Raw genomic sequence first — 19,812 nt, 5'->3', positions numbered from 1 at the left:
GACGTCACAAAATCTCCGGCAACTCTCGTTTTATGTTCGGGAGTCACTCGGCTTAAACAAAGATCGTGTATATTTACAAAGAACTCTCAATTTTTTTTTCTTCTACAAGCCTCTGAGACAATGTTGCGTTTTAGATTTAGAAAAGGAAATACCCTTCCTACCCAACTTTTTAAATATTTTAAATAGGCACAGGGATGTAATAAAGGTGTATTTTTTAAGTATGTAATTTTGAAACAACTAGCTTTTGCAAAAGAAAAAAAGGAGCATAAAGGTTCAAATGCTACAATAAAAAAAATAAGAAGTAAATAAATAAATACATGATTTTAAGAAAATAGATTGGATTGGATGGATTCATCAATAATTAAATACAAACACATCGGTATACTGCGGACTGAAACGCTTTCTGTTCAAAAGGAAATCCTTCCCATAAACATTTACATACAATATATTACATAATTACGAGAGTAAGCAAGCAATTTATTGTACATAATTGGTGAAACTGAATGTTGGCTGCACTGCACACCTTATGTTTTTTCTTCTCATATTTTCGGTAGATCATACAAGGTCGACCATCCAAGTCGTCATCATAAATGCTAGGGTGACAACTGCTTTATTTTTCAGCTTTTCTTTCTAGGTTGAAGTTATGACACACAACCGCGAAGTGCTGCCACGGTGGGAGGCCAGAGTGGCACCGGCGCAGTGAGACATTCCATCCCGCTGGACGGACGCTTTTCTCGGCCAATGGTAGCGATCCACTCCGCTCTCCTCTCATCCCGGCGGAGGGCGTGGTTAACTCTGGAGCAGCGTGCCGTTTCCGCATGTCAATAAAAAAAGAAGTCTGACATGTAGAGAGGAAGTATGTATGATCTAGACAAAGCCTACGAGTGCTGTTTCTAGTTTTGCCTGTTCGCAAAGTAGGCATAAAAAAAACAATAAAAAACAAACTCATGCGGTCACATGATGAGCAAGGGAAACCAGATGTTAGGTGCTGCCCAAGTTTAAGAAGGACACTATTGTCTGTGGACGGATGGTACCGTAAAACAAAAGGACTCTATAAGACATGCTAAAGCTGAAGGAACAGTTTGATCTGGAGAGAGACGTGGTGTTTGATCTCCTCAGGAAAGAGGCGTCGGTGTGCAGGGTGAAAGGTGAGGCGTTCAGGTGTTAGCGGAGTAAGTTTGTTAAAAATTCATGAATGAGCTAAAATGCTTAAGATTTAACGTGCGTGCTCAGCGAATGTGTTAAAAGCCAACTTTAGTCAGCTGGAAGGAAATCTGAATGGCTGTGATTTGTTGCGTTTGCGAACACTGCATGTAATGTAATGAACAGCAGGTGGCGCTATTTGCCTTGTTATAAGAAGGAAACGTTGCAAAACAATGCACATAAATGCACATAATAGTAATAACGCATGTGTAAACAGCCATAAAAAAATGAGATAGAAAATACTTGGGGATATTTGGAGCTCTGTCATGCAGCATTTTACAATGTGTTGAATAATTTAAATGCTTCATGCCCCGTAAAACAATAAGTGTGTCGTTTATGCTCACAAATAAAAATCAAATAACTGAAACGTGGTACATTAAATTTGTATCTATAAAGATGCAATTGTATAATTGCAAAGCGAAACGCAAAAATCAAATTCTAAATTTATTCTGAAATATTTTCAAATAAGAAAATTGAAATTTCACATTTTAAATCAAAGGATGGTCCAGTCAAAGTTGAGACCTAAATTCTATTCAGAATCTGTAGCAAGTCTTGGAAATTTGACCAAATTTATATATATATATACAGTACAGACCAAAGGTTTGGACACACCTTCTAATTCAGTGGGTTTTCTTTATCTTCATGACTATTTATAAGGCAAGAAATCCCACTTATTAACCTGACAGGGCAGGTTGACCTATGAAGTGAAAACCATTTTAGGTGACGACCTCTTGAAGCTCATCAAAAAAATGCAGAGTGTGTGCAAAGCAGTAATCACAGCAAAAGGTTGCTACTTTGAAGAAACTAGAATATAAGGGGTATTTTCAGTTGTTTTACACTTTTTTTGTTTAGTGCATATTTCCACATGTGTTATTCATAGTTTTGATGCCTTCAGTGTGAATCTACAATGTCAATAGTCATGAAAATAAAGGAAACTCATTGAATTAAAAGGTGTGTCCAAACTTTTGGTCTGTACTGTATATATGTATAAAGTGGTAGGAATGTTTTTGAAAGGCATTGATGATAACGTTGCACTTGCAGAATACTCTGAAGATGTGGACACTCGTATCCTAAACATCGAAAGAGATGGGAGTGTACTTTACTCTTGGAAGGTAAGCTTTCAAGAGAATTTTTGTATTCTCACATATAAGATTAACTTTATGTTGGTGTCATTTAAAATGCTTTTTCTTTCCATTGCTGGTATTTTAGCAACACGCATGCCCAATTACATTAAAGTAATAACTCTCATAACGCATGTAATATTGAAGATATTTGTCATTTGAAGAGTGTAATAGTGTATAATTATAATTATTATTACACATCAGAAATCATTCTACATTGATGCATTATTAATAAGGCTCTCTCATAAAAAGTATTCTTATATGATCATGGCTTTAAGGCTGCTTCACACTGTGTTGAATCCATCATGAGTGAAACATTAAAATTCAAGGTTTTCCTATGTGTCTGCAATCCATCCTCAAGTTGGAGCTATCGGAAAAAAAAAAAAAAAAACCCTCTCTCATCATTCTGCTATGAATCAGCTTGATACTTTCGGGTATTTTTGGAATCGTTTCTAGAATTAGAAACTAACGTCTGCTCTTTTGCTGCAAGGTATGAATGTTTAATTATGGACCCCCTGAAGAATGTGTTGCTCTTGGAGGTTGAAGAGTGTGAATGGCTGTCAGGTCTTTTAAGGGTCTGAGTTGAAAGGGATTGTTTCACCCTCCCTCCCCCATCTAGTGTGATTGTACTTTAGTATTTATATCAGGCTTTTTATTATATATATATTAAAAAAACTGATTCGAAGTTATTTTGCAATGTCTTTCAATCCCATTCAGTTCATGTTCTATATGGAAAGTGGAGCTACTTGCTTCAGGCAGATTAAGAGTATTGACCACATATTAGCACAGGAAATGGGGGCTGGGGGTGGGTGGGCTACTTGGGTTGAGCGTAAAATAAAGCAATTTAACTCAAAATAAATTTCACAAAAGCAGCATTAACGAATTCAAAAATGGCTTTAGCTGAAGGAAGTTTGAGAATATCCTGATGAATTTTAATTGAAAAAAGGCTAACTGAGAACAGTATAGTGTTACAGCTGGTTTTTGTTTGTTTGTTTGTTTTGCAATCTGCGAGTTGTACAATCACAATTTTAGGGGGAATTTTGCTGAAATGTCCTCTCCGAAAGAGGCAAGCGAAATTTCTCAGAAATGTTTTCCGCTCATTAGTAACCTAGAATGTCTGATTTTCATATTTTTAGTTTAGAGACAACCCGATCACTCGTCCCAGGTTGATGGAAGCAATTATTTCAGATCATTGCTAATGTTTTGTTTTTTTTCCCCCTCATTTGGCATTGCACTAAACACCTGTGTGCTCCAGAAAGGCAAACTGCCAACACTCGCTGCTTTTATAGAGGAAGCTACACTTCCTGATCAGCAGCACCTGGCTACTTATTAGCCCCAAAATTCTTTAGAAAGGCTGGAATTAGTCATTTCTAGAATTTAAACCGGGTACAACTTCCTCTTAACCACAAGTGCTTGACAATTACAACTTTTTAATATAATTTTGTTCTGTTCCTAAAAGGGAGCAACAGTCACCACAAGGATTGGGAAATATGATCCCAACACTAAACAGAACAAGGTACTAAGTTGCTATATACACACACACGACTCCTTTATTTTCACTTTTATTCCACGACTGCACATCTGCACACTCAACTCTATGCCTTCTGCCCCGTCAGCTCCTCTACACATTTGACAAACAGGTTTGTGTCAGCAGCTGCACTCTGAACAAGGAGGAGACTCTACTAGGTAAGCTTCGGTCATGTACAAATAAAAATCGAACAATTGAACTCAGTTGTTGACCTCAAATATAGTTTAAGAGTGTGCGTCTGGAGAGATGTATAACTTGATGATATTATAATGCAGGGACTGTGTTGCTTAAAACCAAGGGAGAAACTCTTGCATATTCTCTGCAGCCATGCCAAAGGATAGTTAATGAATACAGATTTAGCGTGACTGTTTCTGCAGCATGACTTTGGCCGTTTTTTTTAAAATTTTTTATATGCTTTCAGCGGTCAGCTTGGCACAGAACACCAGTGGACAGGAGCGCCTCAAACCAAGTAACCCACCAGAAATGCTGTCTTCTATTTCAGCCCGTTAAATAATTTAAACCCTGAACGAGTTTGTGTTTGATGGAAACGTTTCTCCATCGTCCCCCGCCTGTCTAGTATCAAAGTGTCTGACTCTGCTGATCGAGATTCACCCCATAAACAACACCAAGGTCCTCAAGGCGGTGGACTGCAGAGTCAAAGTGCAGGTAGTGTTAAAGAAGCCCGTTTCCACCTCCTAAAATTTAACAGCAACGACCTGAAATCAGGTCACTTTTTTTTTTTTTTCCATTTCAGATTTTAGAACAAAGAAAAACATTAAGGCTTTACAACCATACAAAAATATTTATACTTCTTTAAATGCAGCGTTTCATATCATGATAAAAAAGTAGTTTGCAGCCAAATGACAAAGAAAATGGCCAAACGGCAACAACCACAAAACGATTTCTTGAGCAATTATTGTTGCTCTGGTATTAATCAAAGAAGCACAAAGCACAAAGTCCCCACCGTCAAACGTTGTCGTGGCAGTATCGCGCTGTGGGGAGACTTTTTATTAGCAGGGAAATGGAAGCACATCAGAACTGACTTAAAGGCGAAGGTGCTAACTTTAGGGAAGAACATATAAATGGCTCCAAAAAGACTGAGGTAAAGTTTCACCTTCAGCAGGAAATTAACCCTTCAGAAACCATCAGATCTTTTATAGAAAATTTTGAATTGAGACATTTTAACTGGTCCAGATGAGTGCTGACTGATTGACTACAAACTCACGCCAAACTGTTCAAAATTAAGCGTTATTGCTGCATCTGACCACTAGTTGGCAGTCTTTCGCCTTCTCAGTTTTTATCCAGCATTTAAATGTTGGTTTTGGATAGTTTTCATCAAAATGTGCTCATCAGCAAAGCAGTATTTTAGCTGTGTTGTATAGTAAAAAAAAAACATATTCTTTGATATTGCTCGTTTAAATATGGTAATCGTGTTTGGAAAAGGTACACAGGGTATTATTGTATCCAATTATCTCAACGGCATCTTAGCCTGAAGTCAGATTTATCTCATGTTTTTTTTTTTTAATTTGAATTTGTTAAATCTAATTATCACATCTTCCTTTTACATGCTACTGTACGCCTTTAACTGATCTCACATGGAGATGTCTTATCATTTGAAGCTAAACTAATTTAGGATGCAGATTATCCAGGAGAAATCTTCATGCGTTCTTGAGGTGGATTACAGCCTTAATTATCAAGTCGTCTTTAAATTAACATGAATTCAATGAACTTGAATATTCATTGTTTTAACAAAAAAACCATCTCAAATACCTGATGCCTGCAGGTAATTTATGCAACATAGGGATACTTGGATAAAGTAAGGCATGTAATCCCAGAAATAAGAAATACTATGTAAGGATAAAGTTCTTGGAAAACAAAATCAATTACTTCTTTGCCTTTTTTGTAATCAATGCTTGACCTAATTTTAGAAATACGTCAAATATTTTAACGAATATATTTTTAATTCATAATTTTGCATTTTTAAAATGTATTTTTCAGGGAAAATATCTGTAGCAAATTCTAATTTTAAAATTAATCAATTAAAACAATTATATTATGACAATTTAGTAAACGTTTAAATTATTTAAAATTGAACTAATAATTAATTACTGATAGTTTCCCTGGAAAATAGAGTCAACATGATATTACCCACATATCAGTTTGTTTTAGCCAGTCTTCAAAAGAGGAAAGACATGTATACATGTGTTGGTCTTCATAAATCAGCAGGTGCGTAAAACAAAATGGCTGCAACTTCAGATACCCGTATTTGTAGTTAAGGCAATGATTAAAATCTGTTTAAAGGCTGTTTACTTTTGCTGGACAAGGCAGAACGGAGCCATTTTAGGCACATTAAATCTGTAAAGATATGTATCATTTAATTGGTATTAGCTATGTCAAACAAGCATTTTTCATTTCAATGAAGTTATTACATACAACATGGCCACAATATTAGACAAAACACGAAAAAACCAAAAGCATTCGGTGTTTTAAGTCAGAATATTGTAGCTGTTTTTGAAAGTCTCTGTCGTTGGATATAAATGGTGCGTCTTCAATCAGAGTTAACGTGGGCTCTACGCTGGCTCCATTTAATCCGCATCGTGTTTGTTTCAGTTCCTCCATCAAGAAACCGAGACGAAATCAGCGCTGGAGAGCCATCTGCTGCTGTTCGCCGAAGATGGATGTCAGTGTTCTTGCATCGTTTTCTGTTTGCGGTGTATATTTAATGCTCAGCTGCAAGTCACACGATGAAACCAAATAGAAAGTTAGGGGGGGGGAAACAAACTAATTGAGTTATCGTTGCATGATTGATGTTTCAGATGTGGATTTGTACCACGTGCTTCTGAGCAAACAGGAAGGCTACAGAGTGGTAAGTTACAGATTCCTCCTCACTACTGCTTTTCTATATAAGGACTTTGTGGTTCGGGTTTGTTCAGATTTACATTCGGGATGTTCCTGCTGATAAATGGCGTGGATTTCGGTGCAGCCAAGAACGCACCGTTTCAAAACACTTGAGCCAGCGTGTGCCGAGTGCGTTATCCTTTCACATTAAGAATTCTGCGAGGCTGAACGCGAATGTTTTGCGTGAACCAGGTGATCTCAAATCCCGAGCGCTTGTCCAGGACGGCGGAGAGGCTCATAGAGGACTTCTGCTGGGCCCAGTGGGACGGACACACACAAAGGCTCTACTGTCTCACGCGCAAGGTGGCACATACAAAAATACATTCGTCTTCCCTCTCGTTAATGTGGATGTAAATAACACGAGGTGCATAAACATTTGATTTGTAGGACAGGTTCGTGCTGAGATGCATCCAGTTTTACCCAAACCAAAGCTGCGACACTGTGGTAGGCCATCGTTTGGTGTTAGAAACGATTACAATTTGGCATTATTGATCACCATGCAATAACAGTCACTTGTTTTAACAGTTTGAGCTCGTTTTAAAGTTGCCTGCTAATGCGTTCCACACAGTCAGGTGGGTAAACCGTTGTTTACACTGCGGAAAACCAATCTGTATTGAATGTTGACTTTGCATGCATGTGTGTGGGGGTATTTGTGCGTGTGTGTGTGTGTGTGTGTGTGTGTGTGTGTGTGTGTGTGTGTCCAACAGATTTGTAAGTTTAGGTTTTGACCACTATCATGTGGAAAAGCCTGAGCAGGAGCTTGTCAGGATGCAGGTGTTCACAAACCAAAACGGTAGCATATTCACACTTCACACCTGTCTGTTCATGCATATTCTTTCTTTGAAAAAGAAAAAAAAAGACAGAAAAAAAATATACATGTATAACATTTTGTGTTTTTGTGTTTTATGTTTCTCGATGAAAATAAGAAAGTAAGTCCTTAATGTAGTTCAATAAGAGCACATGGTGAAGGGTTTTATTACAACACCCGACCAAACTCCTTGAACTTTTCCAAGTTTTGTCATGATGGAACCGCAAACCTCTGTTAAAAAAAAAAATAAAAAAAAATAGGTTCAATAAATTACTACAGGATTGTGAAGTGGAAGGAAAAAAAAAATGTTTTTCCATATTCCTAAAGGTGTTCCTGTTAAAGTACAACATGGAAGTGTAGATGCTGTCCATCCCATATGATGCATTGGGAAAGATTTTAGTCTCTATACACATGCAAATATGGTAGAGATTTACACCAAAAGACTTCCAGCTTTAATGATTGTCAGAAGTGATTCTATGAAGTACAATAATACAAATGCTACACTGTTGTTTATAGTTTATCTTCAAAGCACAAAATATATTTTTCCTTCGATTTCAGAATCGCGTAAAATCCCAGCAGAGTTGAAGATTGCTTTTTATGACAAAACATGAATAAGTTCAACGGGTTTGGGTCAATTCGCAGGGCGCTGTGTGTGTGAAGTTAGACAAGATGGCAAATTTGACCACAGAGGATCAGAAAATCGTCAGACGTGTAATGTTCTGATAAATAGACGAGGCCTTCGCTCCAGTGAAACGCAATAAAAAAAACACCATGTCAGATCAATAGGACAAGAATATGTTGACCTTGATTTGTTTGGACATATTCACAATAAGCCTCCATTAAAAATGTTTTCTTATTTGTCTAATGTAGGCAATGTTTATCTAATACCGAGACTTATGTGTAAAAGAAAAGTTTTTAAAAAATTAAAAGGAAGATAGCACCGAAAAATGTTGGAATATTCTCCATGTATTTTACAAGACAAACACAGCTATAGACTCACCAAAAATGAAGACATTTTTAGATGTCTGTTGAAATGCAAAAAAAGGGCAGAAGGTGGAACAAAAATTACGTTCTATCAGAGTGTAGAAGTCGGAAACACTTTTGTTATTGAATTGCACTGCAATTTCAGAGTTTTGAATATTTAGTTTACTTCATTTATGCTAAAAATACAAACATTCATAATGAAATAATGGCAGAAGATTCTAAAGTGATAATTCCTTAAATATTTTCATGGATGGATGGATAACATGATAACGAATGAAACAAAAAAAAAAATCCCCTTAGGCTACTCCTATTTTCCCAATGCTTATTGTATATGCACTTGGAAAACACTTAAAATAGTGAGAAAATTTTTATATTGGTCAGATGTTAGAGGTGGGCATCATCATGCACCGTTTGTGCAAATTTGTTCACGAGGAGTGAGTAGTATCGAACCTACAAAAAAAGTCCAGGCCTCGTTGTTGTTGCCATAAAAGTGATATTGTTTTAAGAAAATGAAACAGAGAATTACCTGGGTATCCGATTTACGCATTGGGCTGTCGGGTATTTGCTTTTGGAATCCTAATCAGAAACTTTACATTCTTCTTCTTGGCCTTTTAAGTACGTTTGATTAATCGCGCGCACATACAGAGGGATTTAATTACAATTAAAGTAGGTCATTTATAATCCATGACTCCTAAACCTCTTCGTTTCTCGGCTCGTCTTTTCAGGAAGCATGTGTGTTTGCTACAGCCAGCCGCTAACGGACAAACAGGAACTGACCTACGTTATGGTTTTAGTTCACAAAGGTGAGCACGCCCCTTACCTCTCTGCTTGGCTCACTGCACATTCCTGCTTTCTGGACTCATCTCATCCCGATCATGTGGGAACATTTGGTTCCGCTCACTCCCTGCAGACTGCAGCAAGAGGTTCAGAGTGTCCCTCGGAAACGACGCGCTGAATTCAGACCAGCTTCACCCTCTCTTCATCCCCATAGGTCGCTGCACACACAGAAATGTATCATAAGCAAACACCAGAATGTTTAAAGTTGTAACTTTCACTGTGAAGGAATGTGTCATTTTCAACTTCATCGTATGAGCTACTGTCCAGTGCATGTGTGTCAAACTCAAGGCCCGTGGGCCAAATCTGGCCCGCAATAACTATTTATGTGGCCCCCTAGACTCCAGACTAAACATTTAGTGCCCAAATATTATGTAATCAATCAAATCAATGCAGTTTTTATCTGTTTACTGCCAAATTTTATCAGCTACTTGAAAATTATAAAGGGTAACAACAAGTTGTGCTAATAATTGGGGATTTATTGCAGATTTTTCTCTAAAATAATCAAACACTTTCTTAATTGTACCAAACAGCTGCTTCAGCCTTAATTAATGTCAGATTATAGTCCATGATCTATACAGCGAGTAATAAAACATCTGATTCATAGTCATCAATAAGTGCAAATATCGCAAACATTTCCAAGTTTGTACCACAAACACTTTGATTTTTATTGCAAAAGAAAAAAACAAACACAGAAAGAACTGAAAAGATGTTTGATGATATTTCATTTGAAGGTTTTATTGATATTTTGACAGTTTGTGAACAGGTTTAATCAATACGTCCTGGCACAACCGGCCCTTTAAGAGCATTCATGCTCTTGATTTGGCCCAGAACGGAAATGAGTTCGACCCCTCTGCTCTGGTGTCTAAGAAACGTCTCTTTTGCAGAACATGCTCTCTAACTGGGATGCTGCGTTACTTTTCCACGCAGGTTACTACATGCTGGTTTATCTGCGGGGTTGTTTCCTGCACTGCATCAACACCAGGCAGCAGGAGTTGCTGTGTCACTCCCTTTTTCTAACCGGTAACTCACAATTCAAAGCCCAGCAGTGGCCGCACTAGACTTTCTAGGTTGCTTTCGCTTCAACGCATTTGTCCGCTTTGTCAATTTTTAAAGGTCAGGATGTCAACTTGGGCACGCGGCTTCAGTCAGACGCTCTCACCGTGATGCACAAGGATGATGAAACCAGTGTTCGCCTTTTGGAGCTGGCAAGTGGGTCGATTCACACTGCTGAGCTTAGCCCGGCTTATCTGCTGCAGATCCTCAGATCAGATGCGCGTCCCCGGTGAGTGCAATGCAAAACTTTTTTTTTTTTTCCCCACCTGGAAGTGCAGTGATGGTGACTTTGGTGATTTAAATATAAATAGACAAGAGATATGAGAGCATAGGGACGGTGGAACATTGCTAGAAAAGAAGCAGTTGGGTGGAAACGGAGGGTTATTTTCTATTTGTCGGAGTTATTTTTCGTGTGTACACACTTCCTGAATTTTAAATAAATTTGACTTCAACCACAAAGTTTGGAGGCAGACAGCCCAGGAAGAGCAGTCAGACTCAAAGTTGCTCTGTCCTCTGATTTCGTTAGGCTTTCCGCTTTACTAAAAATATAATGCCGTTTAGAAATAAAGCAAAGGGATTCACACTTTCACACATTCTGTCAAGTTACAACTCAAGTTGGCTGGAGAGTGTTGACAAACATTAAATTTTTTCGTCTTTCCCCACATTCTCAATTAGAATAAGGTCTAGACTTTGACTAGGCCAGTCACTATCCTCCAGTTTAAAAAAAAAAAAAAGACAACTTTTGAAGCCTTTAACTGGATTTCTTTACAGACTGACCTGTAATTAGCTCCATCCATGCTCAGAATCACCTCTTACCTCCTTCGGTGTTTCTGTAGCAACTGTATGTCAGAGTCCCATATTGAGTGGTATGGTCTCTATTTACAACTATAAGTCTGATTTCTAAAGGTTATTATTTTCACATGGCTTTTTTAGGGATATGTCAGGAAATATTTTCACACCACACACTATTTAGATAAAAAAAAGAAAACGACCGATTTTCTACTGCTACGAGTTTGCATATTGAAGGGCCCTCTAACTACTAACACCGCCGTAACGTCAACTGTCGGTCTCTTCATCTGCATCCGCTCACATTAAAGGCACGTCATGTTTTTCCACCTATGCCCAAGGTGTCCCAGCAGTAAGACCGACTCCCGTCGCCTGGCTGCCCTCCACTGCCTGCTGGTTTTCATGGGAGATGACCCGAAGCTGGAGCTGAAGGTGCACATGCAGACAGCATAATGAAGTGTGTGGACAAAGATATTGACCTTTAGCGTCCAAAGGCACAGAGCTCACGCTCGCATTTGGCTGTGCATTTCGATATTATCTGTTGAGCGCAAAAAAAAAAAAAGAAAATCAAGAAAGGCGAAGCCATTGATTGTTGCCGGGTTTGGAAAAAGAAAAAACACAAGATCAATCTGCTCTCCTTGAAGCAAAGAAGAGGAGAAAGAAGGATAGAGAATGCATACACTTAGGTTACTTTCATGGATATCTACCTCTAGGAAAATTGGTTTCATAAGAATAATTCATAGGGCAATTTATTGCTCTGTTTGTGCAATTCTGTGGAAATGCTGTGGGTGTCAACCTTGAGTTGGGGAAAGAAAGGTAGGAGGCACATAAACATTAAACTGAAGTTGTGATTAAACCAGTGAGAGAAGAAGACAAGTGGACAGAGTCAACGGCAGAAATTAATGGCTCGATATTTGGTTTGGACACTGTGCTGAGTATGACTAAGACTTTATTAGTACGGTATTAGATCTAAAACAGGATGTTCCAGCTGCCCTTATAGATGAAATAAATAATTTCTTTAAAGGTTAAATGACTCACCAGCTTGATTAGGGCACCTAACAATAGAAATTGGGACACCCCGCACCACGTTTGGGATCTTTGTTTGTTTTTGTGGGGGCCAGCTTTCAGCACAATAGCACCTTTAGCAAATGTGATTGCATGTTCATGTTTTTGGCTCTGTTCAGATGAGTTTGCAGCTTCAAGGAAACGCTGTGCGATTCGACAAAGTGACAATCGGTTTGTTCAAAGCACCTAACAGAGATGCAACTATTGGGAAGGCTACTCTGAAGGTTGTTAGAATTTCAAGTTTTTGTGGTGTAGATTATAAAACTAAAGAAACAATAAAACCCTACCAGAAAACAGTTGATCTGACAAGATAAAGACTTTTTTTTTTTGTTACAAATAAGAATTATGGGGGGAGTTTCCTGAAAATCTAAGAACACAACCAGCCTCGTCATATTTAATGTGGGAACACATTGTTGTCATCGTCTAGCATTCTGTCAAATTTATGGAAGAATCATTTTGGGACAGATTTGTCCACTTTGCCAAGCTGCACGGTCCAGAATCAAAACACCAGGGAAACAAAGTGTTGCTTTATGTCAGGACACTGTACTGAATATTAAATCATATACACTAATTGAAGTAATAACAGCAGTAGTGTTTTTATAATGTAAAAAGGCCATAAAGGATGTCAAATATGTAACTTATAAATGATGATTTCCTGCAGCATAAAACTGACTTTTGCTCATATTTTTTATCATAAACTAACTCAGCTAGCTGCTACCACCAGCTTCCCTTTAATCCAAATGCATGAGTTATCTTTTTTTTTTTTTTAATGCAAGCTATAAAATATATGCACAACAATAAATTCTGCAGCCATTTCTACAAAGTTGTAGAAGCTAAGAACTATTTTATGGACTTACTTCCTGTGCAGTTAACCATCTTGTGTTCATTTTTATTCCAGGTTGTCGAATGGCTGTGTGACAACATGAACGCCTTTGAATCCTTCGATCAGACCCAGGAGTTCATTTTAGGTCAGTCAGCGTGGGCCTCCTGAGTGTGGCTAATTCTTCCTTTTAGAGTCTTATTGCTGCACTCCCTCCCGTTTCTTTTCCTCCTCCTCTTTCAGTCCATGACAACTCGAATGCTTACATCTAGTCTACACAAAGCTGAATTCTTTCATCAACTCTGTTTGGCTCTTAAATTTCTCCTCGCAACCCTGTGCCAAGCCGCCCACACAAATCGGGGCATTTAGAAAATAGATTTTTTTTTCTCTCTCTCTCTCTCTCTTGAGACCTTGGAGACTTGCAGCTGGCTCAAAACAGACTGTAGATGATTAGGTTCTTGTAGAAAGCAAATACGTTTTGGAAATGAAATAGAACGTTTTAATACATTTGTGTTTAATTAACAAAGATGTTACTACTCCTACTGAAAGGTGATGTCTATTAAATATGATTTTAGAAATTTGTGCTCTTTAAGATAAAGATTTGGCAATAAGATTTATTAATTGCATTCAAGTCTAAATATAGACATACTGGTGCCTAAAAGCTTTTTGTCGACAGCTTGTGTTTGTGCTCTATATTTACACATTAATGTATGTTTCTGTCATGCAGCATCTTTGTTTAGAATCTGCTATAAGAAGTCTCTTGGCCTGGATAAAGTCCTACCTTACTCCTGTTTGTTTGAAAAAAAGGTATCACACACACTATTGCTTAAATGCACACTAGCAGACAGACATGCAAACACTGGCTGCTTTGTTTGATATAGGTGTTATGGCTCTCTGCCCAGGGTCCCAAACTAAAGGGACGTCGCTATTTTTTTTTTCTTTCAAAATCTTTACATCAAAAACCTGAAATGGTCAAGCATGAACTAGATTATCCCACTCTACATAGAAAGACAATTTGTGTCATAGAAATTTATGGTCTTTACTTTTAATGTGGTTTGGGATTTTGTTTCAGGAAGTCCCAGCCTGCCTGTTGGAGCTCCCTGGTGTTTTGTGTACCACAGAGCTGCGTGTTGTGCCTGATATTAAGGGAAAGGTATAAAAAAAACACACACTTTTTAAAATACATTTAAATTAGCGCTATTTATTAAGCTAAAAACGTTTCAAAACCTCACTGGGCAGTTAGCATGTTTTGCTAACTGCATGCTAACTGGGCAGTTAGCATGCCCAGTTAGCATGCTAACTGTTAACTGGGCAGTTAGCATGTTTTGCTAACTGCCCAGTAGCAAGTCACTAAACTGACTGTTAAGTTATGCCTAATTGACTGTAGGCTAGCTATGAGCAGATAGCCTTACTACTTAGCAAGCTAACATCAGCTTAGTGACAACAATAAGCATTTGACTGTTTCTTCTAAAGCACTGTTTTAAATTCTTCAGAGAATAATCAAACGACACATACTGCAGGTAATTATTCCTGTTAAAAATCAATATATTATTGTCTCAGTAGCAGAATATTTTGTCGTTTACGCATCGTCGTGTCGCATATTTGCGCTGTAGACAAAAACCTTGGTGTTTTACTCAAGAGCTGCATGCGGTCCATGTCCTTCGCTAACCTTAAAGACACACCGATTCACTGCATTTTCAATGGTGGACATAAAAAAAACCTATTTGACATCTGCTTGCGTTTCTGTTTACATGCAGCTAATTTGCAAATTATCCTCACTCTGGTTTGTCCTTGCTTGCTTGGACCTTGTTTGTTTCCGCGTATCACTGGGCAGGCCACGCAGCTCCACGGTTTCTGGGCAGAGCTGCAGTGGAGCACAGAGAGGACGAAATGTTTGAACGCCGTTTCCAACCCAAGATACAGAACCTCACACATCCGGGTCGACTGGGATAAATTGGTGAGTGGCTGTGCTTTTGTGTGTGTGGGCGTGGGTGTGTGTGTGTGTGTGTGTATAAAGCAAAAACCTTTCATGCATATAAATTACTGTAAATCACTTTTGACTCATCATTTCCATTCTAAAAATGGCCAGCTAATGTGGAGGTGTCTTATTCTGGATGTCCTTGTCAGCATACCTGTGGGTATAGTCCAACATTGTCAGTGTACTTTCATCCCTCCCATGATGATGATGATGATGATGGTGGTGGTGGTGGTGTTGTTTCAGAGGTCCGAGAGCAAAGCCTCCAGCCATGTGAATCACTTGGAGGAGAACACAAAGAAGTAGGTCCGCCTCCCACTGGAGCTCTGTTAAGAAATATGTTCCGAACTTACAGACCTGAAGCAGGGGGGAGGAACTGCATCGCTGCTTTTCTACATTATCTGTATGAAATATTACTAATAAAAGGCAGTAAATGTAAACCTCAGCAGGTTGATGTTTAGAAGCTCGTGGTAATTTTTAACCCTGTCCTAGTTTTGATGAAATCTGATAAGTCTGATAAGTTGCCAGAATAGATGAAAAAATGAAAAGCTTTAGGTTTCACCTCCAGTTGACAATGACATTTAAAACTCATTAAAAGAATAAAACATTTAATGGTAGCTAAAGAAAAAGCGTTTTTTCACAAAATGGCATTCAAAAAACATTGACTTATTGACAAAAATAACTCATACAAATTTTATCTTATATTACAGTATTATATCACTTAATAGTTATGAGCCAATAAAGTAAAACCCCTGGAATAACAGGCAGTAACAATGGCATTATTTGCTGTTATTTCGTATAATTAGTCAAGTTCTCTAGCCAGATTGTTTCTAGCTACTGCAGCTTTAAATTGCTGGGGTTGTTTTTTTTAGAGTGATGGGTGTTGTCGCTTTAGTTTCCACAAGATCTTTTGCAGGGGTTTTTTTTTTGTTTTTGTTTTTCTGGTCTGGCATTGAGGGAGAGAAAGGTCTCGTGGTTTTCGAAACCGCTAAATGACGCTTCTAAATTCTTGGCTTTACCTTAATACAACCACCACTTTTATTTCCTATCACCACAATTATCATTATTTTTTTTTTGTATATGTGGTGTTGCTGGATTTCTTTTAAGGGTGCAGTGTTTTTGACTTTTAGATTTATCATCATTGCAGTACAATAAGATTAAGAGCATAGCCCTAGTTCAGCCCCTAACTCTCTGCTGCTTCCTCCCAATTATTTAAACCTTGAACATTTCCCTCACTCCTTTACAATTTGGCACTTCACACAGTCTTTGAAGAGGCAGCATGATGCATGCAGTGCTGACTAAAAGCAAAGCACAAGAGGATAATGATGCATCCCTGATGTAGTTCAAGTGCTCCTCGGTCTGTTCTTCTTGTCTGCTGGCTCATAAACAAGCTGCACTTGGCTGTGGATAGTGATACGAAGATACTGTGCCTTGTAGAAGTTCATCCCTACCCGGCCTTTTTTATTAAAATTCTTCACGTAAAACCCCAAACTGAAATGTACTCTGTTAAATGTTAATTTAATTGTTGCAGGCAATCACAGATCACCTTTCAATATTTCCATGTATTTTGCTCCTTCAATCTAATATTATTCTAGAAACAACAAATATGCCGTGGTGACTTTAGACTCTCGGCTGTTGATGAAGCAGCTTGGTGGACAAACACCTCAGAGCTGCACTAACTGATGTCAGATTTGCTGAAAATTAAGCAAAACAGCATAAAAAAAATTTAATAATTAGTTTTTTCCCCCCTCATGTCTGAACTATATTACACCTGCATAGTTTTAGCTCTTCTTTTGAGGCAGTGCAGCTTCATATTTCACTGTTCTAAGAAAATAAAAGAAATTCCAACTTGAGGTCTTGTTTTTTTCATCAAGCTTCTCTCTTCTCATTTCCAGGGTTCTTTCAGTGGTTGACACCTGGTGCCTTGGTAAGTCAAACCAAAGAGAGCACTCACGTTCACGTACAAACAAAATCCCCTGAAGGGCAACGCAACGTTTGCACGGCGCGTGACGCAACAAACCCCTTTCGTACATAATGCAACGCCAAATGCTGCACGAGTGCGTTTGTGCGTCGTGCCAAGAGGAGAGCTCACACTGAAGTCGGTTTATTTTGGAGGGGAGAGTCGAAAAGGAGGGAATTTAGAAGAGAAACAAATAAAGTGAAACAAGCCAGGAAACAATGAGGAAGAATGTGAAACTTACATAACAGCGGGGAATAAGGTACTTTCCTCTCCTGTCTCTCATCCAGCTTTCTGTCTCTCTCGTAGCTCGAACGCAGCTGCGATACGTCAAGCCTTAATGTGGAACTTAAAAAAAAATTTTGGTTAAGGCCACAGAAGGTCCAACACCCCGGATTCACTTGAAAAGACATGACTGCACCTTTCCAAAAGCAGGGAGATTCTCTGGAAAGTGTACAGAAAAGCACAAAACATAAATAAATGTAAAAAAAAGATAAATTGACAGGCTGTTAATATTCTTTCTTGCATTTTTTAAATAAGTTACTATCTTTTGATTTCTCCTTACAGTTATGATACAGCATCATGAGCATCTTCACCTTTTTTGTATATTACGAGACTGTATCTAGTAGAAAAGGTTGAACATTTAATATTTTTTGGGGGGGAGGCGGAGAGTTCAGAGCATTCAGTTCAACATAAAAAAAGTAAATTACTTTTGAAAATTAAGTAAGGTTGTATTTATCCCACTTCTAAAATGTAAAATTATATTGAAAGAAACCTTGTCATTGTTGAATTTCGTATTGAATCAAGCAGGATTTGCTTTTATTTTTAAAGAACAAGATGCATCTCTCTTAATAGCTTAAGAGCAACAGTTAAAATGTTTGAGTGAAGTTACATTTATTTCACTCTGAAATGGCTGTGAAGTCACTTGTGACGGTGGTCATTATGAAAATGCCACAGCAAAATGTAAGGCTTTTACAAAGTAAAATTGCTGATGGTCCACAAACCTCTCCGGTTGTTACACGCTCCGTTTTACAGGATATACGAATCTTGGTCAGAAAGATACTCGACAGAAACAAAAAGTAAAAGTCAATCTTGATTATGTGGGATATGAAACCAGAGTGCCAGAGTCCATGTCAAGTCTGAAGCCTTTTTTTTTGCGACTGATGTTTGACTCGAGTCTCCATCTCTGCAGTCCAGGCAACATTTAGTGCCCGATATTTGAAATGAACAGAACATAAAAACTACGCGGAACGCCACATTTCGAGAATTTATGCCTGAGACTTTAGAGGTGTGCTGCTTAACAAATTCCAGTTTATATTTAGCATGAAAAACCACTCAGTCCCCACTGTCAACTTACTGGAGCCCCGTGCTCATTTCCCCTCAGATTGCTTTCTTAAATCATGAGTAATTCAATCAAAACGGTCGATAATAAATTCAATACAAGAGATTGGTTTATGAAGACTTCTATTCCGGCTGTCCTCTGCATCTTTCTTCGACGCACCAGACATCTGCACATCCTTCTCTCTTCCCCAGGTTTTCTCTCTGCCATATCATGCAGTAGTCCACCTAATACACCCAGCGTCTCTCTTTGCCACGTCCGTTTAAGCCGAGCTGTCACACAGATATTCCTAATCCTGCCAAACCAGTCTTGATCTCCAAATCTACGAGATTAATGGGTAGTTGTCTAAGTGACGACACTGCGCCCACTCGATGTCTGTAAACACCGAGTGGGCGCCTTGGAGAAAACAGCGTTAATACGATGTGAATGTCCCAAACGTCGTCATGAAGACCAACGGACAGACCGGATGGGTTAGAGAGAAAGTTTCTGAGATGTTTAAACTGAATTAGTGCCATAAAATAATATCTCAAGCTATAAATAAACCTGAGATATTTATAGCTTGAGATATAAATGTACCACTCATTGTTAAGCATGGCAGTGGCAGAATCAGGCTGTCATGATGTCTTCCTTTGACACGAAAAGAAGAACTTCTAAGAGCTGATAGAAAGAGAGGGTTAATCTACATTTACTAGTGTACAAAGTGTGAGTAACATCATATAAATATTGTTGGTGAGACTCAACGCTGAACATTTTCAGGAAGTGAAACTCATTCTGTAGATTCATTACTTTCTCGTAACTTTTCTGGCTTACACAGATAAATCCCACTAAAGGACTACAAATCACAGGAAATAAAGGCTCAGAATATTTCACTCTGTGTAGTGCATCAGTTTCTGAAATGAGTGACAAGAATATAGAATTTTATATCATTCCAATTTATTTAGATGTACCTGTTGCAGACATGCATTTTGCAAATTAAACAGGATCTTCTGCATGTTGGCCTGGTTATGATGGAGCGATATATAGCCGTAGCATGTCAGGGTATAACATCAAAGAGGCTGCTTTCTGTGTGGATGATCAAAGATGGTGTGTATTTGTGTATGCAAGAGCGTCCAAAGTATCGCAGATGAAGCATGAACTGCTTTCATGAGACTGACATGAAAGGACTTGCACAGTTGGACTTCTGCCTTCTAATCCCTGAGGTTAAGAGATGTATCTTTAAAGCAAAAAAAAAAAATTTAAATAATTAAAAATACACCAAACGAATCTTCTGATTAATAAGTCATCATCTCTTTTGTCTCATTAACTGGCCCAAAACGCGTTGCTTCCGTCTCCCCATTTTTACTGATAGCTTATTACTTAGAATAATATCAAATAAGCTTCGTCATCAGAAGTTAATTCAAAAACACATTTTTATATTTGCGTATTTTTCTTCTTCTTC

General features: G+C 38.2%; 1 protein-coding gene and 1 long non-coding RNA gene across 6 annotated transcripts in view; one reads left to right on the top strand and one right to left on the bottom strand.

The window, feature by feature from the left end:
• The first annotated feature begins 811 nt into the window (after positions 1 to 811).
• Positions 812 to 19,812, top strand: part of gsap (gamma-secretase activating protein) — a 34,588-nt gene continuing 15,587 nt past the window's right edge. Inside the window, exons 1-25 of one of the 5 annotated variants that reach the window (XM_028043306.1) lie at positions 822 to 969; positions 1,007 to 1,148; positions 2,245 to 2,315; positions 3,784 to 3,840; positions 3,941 to 4,010; positions 4,274 to 4,321; positions 4,430 to 4,518; positions 6,463 to 6,532; positions 6,669 to 6,718; positions 6,943 to 7,053; positions 7,138 to 7,194; positions 7,276 to 7,322; positions 7,458 to 7,543; positions 7,677 to 7,679; positions 9,268 to 9,345; positions 9,453 to 9,533; positions 10,307 to 10,399; positions 10,493 to 10,661; positions 11,560 to 11,650; positions 13,182 to 13,251; positions 13,831 to 13,910; positions 14,176 to 14,256; positions 14,938 to 15,060; positions 15,325 to 15,380; positions 16,974 to 17,005. In XM_028043306.1, the coding sequence (XP_027899107.1) occupies positions 1,061 to 1,148; positions 2,245 to 2,315; positions 3,784 to 3,840; positions 3,941 to 4,010; positions 4,274 to 4,321; positions 4,430 to 4,518; positions 6,463 to 6,532; positions 6,669 to 6,718; positions 6,943 to 7,053; positions 7,138 to 7,194; positions 7,276 to 7,322; positions 7,458 to 7,543; positions 7,677 to 7,679; positions 9,268 to 9,345; positions 9,453 to 9,533; positions 10,307 to 10,399; positions 10,493 to 10,661; positions 11,560 to 11,650; positions 13,182 to 13,251; positions 13,831 to 13,910; positions 14,176 to 14,256; positions 14,938 to 15,060; positions 15,325 to 15,380; positions 16,974 to 17,005 (1,801 nt within the window). In that variant the 5' untranslated portion in view covers positions 822 to 969; positions 1,007 to 1,060. Of the gene's footprint in view, positions 1,149 to 2,244; positions 2,316 to 3,783; positions 3,841 to 3,940; positions 4,011 to 4,273; positions 4,322 to 4,429; positions 4,519 to 6,462; positions 6,533 to 6,668; positions 6,719 to 6,942; positions 7,054 to 7,137; positions 7,195 to 7,275; positions 7,323 to 7,457; positions 7,544 to 7,676; positions 7,680 to 9,267; positions 9,346 to 9,452; positions 9,534 to 10,306; positions 10,400 to 10,492; positions 10,662 to 11,559; positions 11,651 to 13,181; positions 13,252 to 13,830; positions 13,911 to 14,175; positions 14,257 to 14,937; positions 15,061 to 15,324; positions 15,381 to 16,973; positions 17,006 to 19,812 lie in introns of all 5 variants that reach the window. The other 4 variants (XM_028043309.1, XM_028043308.1, XM_028043305.1 and 1 more) reach the window with 4 other exon arrangements.
• On the bottom strand, positions 9,411 to 19,808 carry LOC114160646 (uncharacterized). Its single transcript, XR_003598820.1, has 4 exons — positions 17,280 to 19,808; positions 15,236 to 15,404; positions 14,883 to 14,967; positions 9,411 to 9,537 (listed from the first exon to the last, which is right to left on the bottom strand). It is a non-coding gene; the product is annotated as an uncharacterized LOC114160646 (long non-coding RNA).

The sequence above is a fragment of the Xiphophorus couchianus genome, chromosome 17, assembly GCF_001444195.1.
Source record: "Xiphophorus couchianus chromosome 17, X_couchianus-1.0, whole genome shotgun sequence".
Taxonomy (NCBI): domain Eukaryota; kingdom Metazoa; phylum Chordata; class Actinopteri; order Cyprinodontiformes; family Poeciliidae; genus Xiphophorus; species Xiphophorus couchianus.
Note: the sequence above shows the minus strand (reverse complement) of the source record. Positions and strands in the feature narration are given on the sequence as shown.